This window comes from Arachis ipaensis, chromosome B09, assembly GCF_000816755.2.
Source record: "Arachis ipaensis cultivar K30076 chromosome B09, Araip1.1, whole genome shotgun sequence".
In the NCBI taxonomy this organism is placed as follows: Eukaryota; Viridiplantae; Streptophyta; class Magnoliopsida; order Fabales; family Fabaceae; genus Arachis; species Arachis ipaensis.
This window is the reverse complement of record NC_029793.2, coordinates 37,824,629-37,829,514: the sequence shown is the minus strand read 5'-3', so window position 1 is coordinate 37,829,514 and position 4,886 is coordinate 37,824,629. Positions and strand designations below refer to the sequence as shown.

The 4,886-nt window shown below is 50.2% G+C and overlaps 1 protein-coding gene across 1 annotated transcript; it reads right to left on the bottom strand.

Moving 5' to 3' along the window:
* LOC107615427 lies at positions 3,167–4,469 on the bottom strand. Its single transcript, XM_016317491.1, has 2 exons — positions 4,240–4,469; positions 3,167–4,151 (listed from the first exon to the last, which is right to left on the bottom strand). The coding sequence occupies exons 1-2, from the start codon at positions 4,467–4,469 to the stop codon at positions 3,167–3,169; spliced, it is 1,215 nt and encodes a 404-aa protein (XP_016172977.1).

Genomic DNA, 4,886 nt, shown 5'->3' with positions numbered 1-4,886 from the left:
ACCGTTTTTGAATAATTCGAACCACAAAGGTTCGAACTTCTCTCATACATAATTCGAACAAGGGTGGTTCGAATTATGCTTTGAACTCGATTTCATGTAATTTGAACCATGCTGGTTCGAATTACTCCTAGTGCACTCCTTCATAATTCGAACCAGGCTGGTTCGAATTAGGTGTGATTCGACTATATAAGGAGTTCGAATCACCCTCATTCGAACCATTATCCCTCCCCTCTACCCCACAAAATCTCAGAGAAAACGACCCAGATTCTCTCAGAGGAAGACCTGAACGGACTACTCTGCTGATGGGGGACGATCCGGCACGGTTATATCGGTTGGACGGAGTCGCTCATATAGCCGGGGTCATCAACGACGAGATTAGTACGGAAATATTTTTGATTCAAGCGTTAGTTGTGCCTTAGTGGTTTTGCATCTTGGTTAGACGGAAGTTTATGTTAGTGGTTTATGTAGGTGGTTTAGGTGAGGGGATTATGTAGGTGGTTTATGATAGTGGTTTAAGCTAGCGGTATAAGTTAGTGGTTTATGTTAGTGGTTTAGGGTGGTGGTTTAGGGTAGTGGTTTTTGTTAGTGGTTTAAGTCAGTGGTTTTTGGTAGTGGTTTATGTTGGTGGTTTATGTTAGTGGTTTTTGTTAGTGGTTTTTGCAAGCGGTTTTTTTATGTGGTTTAGGGTAGTTGTTTCATGCTAGGTGGTTTAAGTAAGCCGGTTTATTTAATTTGTTTCTTGTTAATGGATCTCGTTAATTGTGGTATATGCTAGCGGTTTAGTTGTGTGGTTTAGGGTTTGTTTTCCAGTTAGTTATCTTTCATGTAATGTTATGCTGTTTAATTTAGCAAAATGGTTAATGTAAACCGGTTTATGTGAACCGGTTTACTGTAAAACCTGTGTAGTTATATATCTCAGTATGCGGTTCTTTTCATGCGTAGCCCCAGCGATGCATTAGGAGCATGAGGCGGCAGCAGGGCATGCGTCTTGATGACAGATACGTTCCATACTTGCAGATGGCAGGGCTATACCATCTTGCAAGGCTGAACGACCGGTGGTTCCGGCTAGACGAGGCGCTCGTCAGTGCATTCGTGGAGAGATGGTGTCCCGAGACGCACACGTTTCACATGCCGTTCGGAGAGTGCACGATCACACTCCAGGACGTGGCATACCAGCTGGGTTTGCCAGTGGATGGCCGTTACGTGAGCGGGTGCCTGTCAGAGTTCCATATATACATCGATGGCGGCCGTCCACCCTGGGTCTGGTTCCAGGAGTTGCTAGGAGTTATACCTCCTCCCAGTCAGGTTCAGAAGTACGCAGTGAACTGCAGCTGGTTTCAGGAGACCTTTGGTGAGTGCCCTGAGGATGCAGATGATGACACTGTTCGCCGATATGTCCGTGCGTACATCATGATGTTGCTGGGCACGCAGTTGTTTGCGGACAAGTCTGGCAACCGGATTCATATTAGATGGCTTCCGTATGTAGCGAGGCTGGAGGAGCTGGGTACGTACAGCTGGGGTTCGGCAGCACTGGCCTGGTTGTACCGGTGCATGTGCAGAGTGGCAAACAGACATGTTGTGAAGTTAGCTGGCCCGCTTCAGCTACTGCAGTCTTGGATCTTTTGGCGGTTTCCTCAGTTTAGGCCTGCAGGATATGAGACATTCAGCTGGCCGTTGGCGTCGAGGTACTATACTGGGCCTATTCTTTTTCAATATGACTTACAGATCTGCGTGTATGTTAATGCACCTTGATGCTAACCGATGCGTCAGCCCTAACCATTGGCATAATGAACGCCGAAATCACAGAATGATCCAAACTTCTGTGATCACTTGATATGGATGTGGCCAGGCAAGTGTGAGGGCCATTGTACCGTTTGACCTCCCAAATGCCCTTGCGCTTCCGGAGACTTAGCCGAATCAACCATAGACACTCAGCTGGGGGATCCGAGATCAGTTCCTATACCAGTTGAGGCCTCACAGCGGGGTCCGGGGCGAGTGCCTGACATGGATTCTCCGGATGACGTGCCTGACAAGCGCAGGGTTGAGAGGAGGATGGGTGTAGGGACACGGAGGAGCCAGCGTCAGTGGAGGTGGCCGGATCATGCTACAGATGATGATGACGACGCCAGTCCCCCTAGAGGCGAACGACGAGTCCCGGGACATAGGGTGAGGAGGGGTGCTGACCATGGGGACGATGATGACGACCAGCCTGGCCACGTTGGAGGAGGCACACACGATGGAGGTACTAGCACACACGATGGCGGTCATGGAGGTGAGTGGTATGGCACAGGGCTCGGTGACGGGGCTGACACTGGTGACGCTAGACCTGGATCGGGCCCTCTTGGAGATTACTTCGTTGGTGTGCCAGCGGATGATCAGGCTGAGCAGGGTGGTACACCTTGGCGCATATCGGGATCACAGTGGGCAGACTTTGTTGGGTCAGACTCGCTTGTTTGGGACTTCGGGAGTCCACGCTTCCTAGATGAGATCACTGCCATCATGCAGGGTGACGTGACCCCCCGCAGAGGTGGCCAGACCTCAGGGATCCAGCCCCCCTTAGATGTTGATCTGAACGAGCCTCCATCCTCATCCGCTGGTCAGCAGTTTCGTCTTGGAGGTACCCCTACATCCGCCTTCACCGCTGCATCAGAGTCTGTCGCAGGACCGTCGGCAGCACCGTTGCGTGTTGCGCCACCAGTACAGCCTGCTCCGCAGGAGGAGGAGGATGAGATAGAGGATGAGGAGCCGCTTGTCCGTCGAGGTCAGAGGGCACGGGTAGCACGTCGCTGTGGTACTGGTTCGCATCTGTTTAGATGAGTCACATTTTATGTATTTTGTTTCCTCTATTTCAGTCATGTATGATAGTTAGGCGTACTTTTCTTGTTATGTAGTGCTCTGTTTATGTATGTTGTTCGTAACTTGTGTTCGGGGACGTTGAGTATTTGTATTAAATGAAACATGACAAGGTATAATGATTTCGTTTAGTTATTAAAATGAGGATCAACGACTCCTGTAGCAGTACTTGTAATGAAAGACAACATATTCATTACTACTCGCAACAGCCAAAGTACAATGCATTAATCTCAACAAGTTACATACGTGGTCAAGCAATGCATCTAACAAGACAACTTAAATGTAAATAACACTAACAATAACATCATGGAAGCTAATTTCGCCCTGTCTGAGACGATCCTACTACCTGTGGGCAGCAACGTCTAGTGTGTCCGGGTTGGCGACAAAGGCCACACCGTTTTGGCCTGTTCGGATCTGCCTCATCCATATTTGTCCGTATCCTTGTTGATCTAGGCCTCCCCTCTCTCGCACGCCTTCTGTTTGGGTCCGGAATCACGGTGGGCCCATCGTAAGGTGGCCAGAAGCCCTCCGGGATTGGAGGTGTGAATCCCATCCAATAGACATTGAACACCGAGGTAATCTGATAGACGCTATGAACATAGGAGCTCCAGCTGACACGTGCGTAGGCACAGCATGCAAGTGCGTGCTGACACGGGAAATGAAGCGCCTGAAAGTACCCACAGTCACATGTCTGGGAGGCAAGCGATACTCGGTAAGTACCCAATGAGAAAGTACCAGTCGGAGTGGTCTCCGCTACGGTGAACTCGGAGTTATCACGGTCATACAACGTCACCGTGAAGCACCTGGCCGTCTTCAAGTTGGCCTCAATACACTTCACCAAATGCTGACTGAACTGCTGTCCGGTGCCCACCTGGGCCTCAGCCTCTCGCCCCTTGCGAACAAAGAGTTCGGCCAGCCTACCATATGTTGCCTTCACCAGGGATGCTACAGGAAGATTTCTTACACCCTTGAGGATTGAGTTCACACACTCGGAGATATTCGTTGTCATGTGACCGAATCTCCTCCCCTCATCGTGATGCTGCGTCCACAAGGAGTAATCATTACGGTTCGCCCACTCACACATCGCCGGGTTTTCAGACCGCAGTATATCAAACCAGTAATCAAACTCAACCTCAGTCTTCGCGTACGCTGCATTCACGAGAAGCCTCCTAGCGTCTTTGCCCTTGAAGGTAAGGGCGAAATTAGCCGCTACATGTCGTATGCAGAATGCACGGTACGCAGATGGCGGTAACCAACCTCCGTCCGGGGCCTCAAGCGCAGACTTGATGCCGTTGTGCCTATCCGATATAACCAGCAGACCGGGAAGCGGGGTCACGTGCTGCCGAAGGTGCGAGAGAAAGAATGTCCACGACTCCGCATTCTCACCCTCTACTAGTGCGAATGCGACACGGCTCAACGTCGTCCTCATTAGGATCACCCAATTCTCCGTCTCCGACGCCAACCGGTGGAACGCCGTGTAAAGCGTTTGGCAGAACATCAAAGGATCCTACCTCGTCGCGGACGCCGTCATTCAAATCAACAGCAAATGTCGGGGAGGCGACAAGTTGTGCCGCTGGCTCGTAAACTGGGACGGAGGAAGAAGCCACAGCAGCCATGGAACTGGAGCCAGCTGCCGTGGCTACATTGGTGGTATTCCGGTTCGAACCCCCTGAGCTGGATACCACATCAACCAGCTTTGCCAGCAACTCTGGTGTGCGGACCTCCGGAAACTGCCTCCGACAAAGACGACAAAGATACCAAAACAGCAAAACTCTCCTCCTCACTAGCCATCTTACACCCTCTAATGAGAGCAAATCACGTTTACAGCGTTTATATAGAGCTCTGAGTCCTACTAATTTGAACTAACCTGGTTCGAATCATGATACATGTAATTCGAACCAGCCTGGTTTGAATTACTACACTCAACCTCTCTCCCCATAATTCGAACCAACCTGGTTCAAATTATTACACTAAACTACTCTCCACATAATTCGAACTCAACCGGTTCGAATTACATGCTCTCCTGGTTCGAA

Excerpts from the sequence above, each read along its gene's own strand:
- LOC107615427 (XM_016317491.1), bottom strand. The coding sequence starts at position 4,469 with ATGGCTGCTGTGGCTTCTTCCTCCGTCCCAGTTTACGAGCCAGCGGCA. Across the intron at positions 4,152-4,239 it reads CGCATTCGCACTAGTAGAGG|GCACAACGGCATCAAGTCTG; the intron begins GTGAGAATGCGG and ends TATATCGGATAG.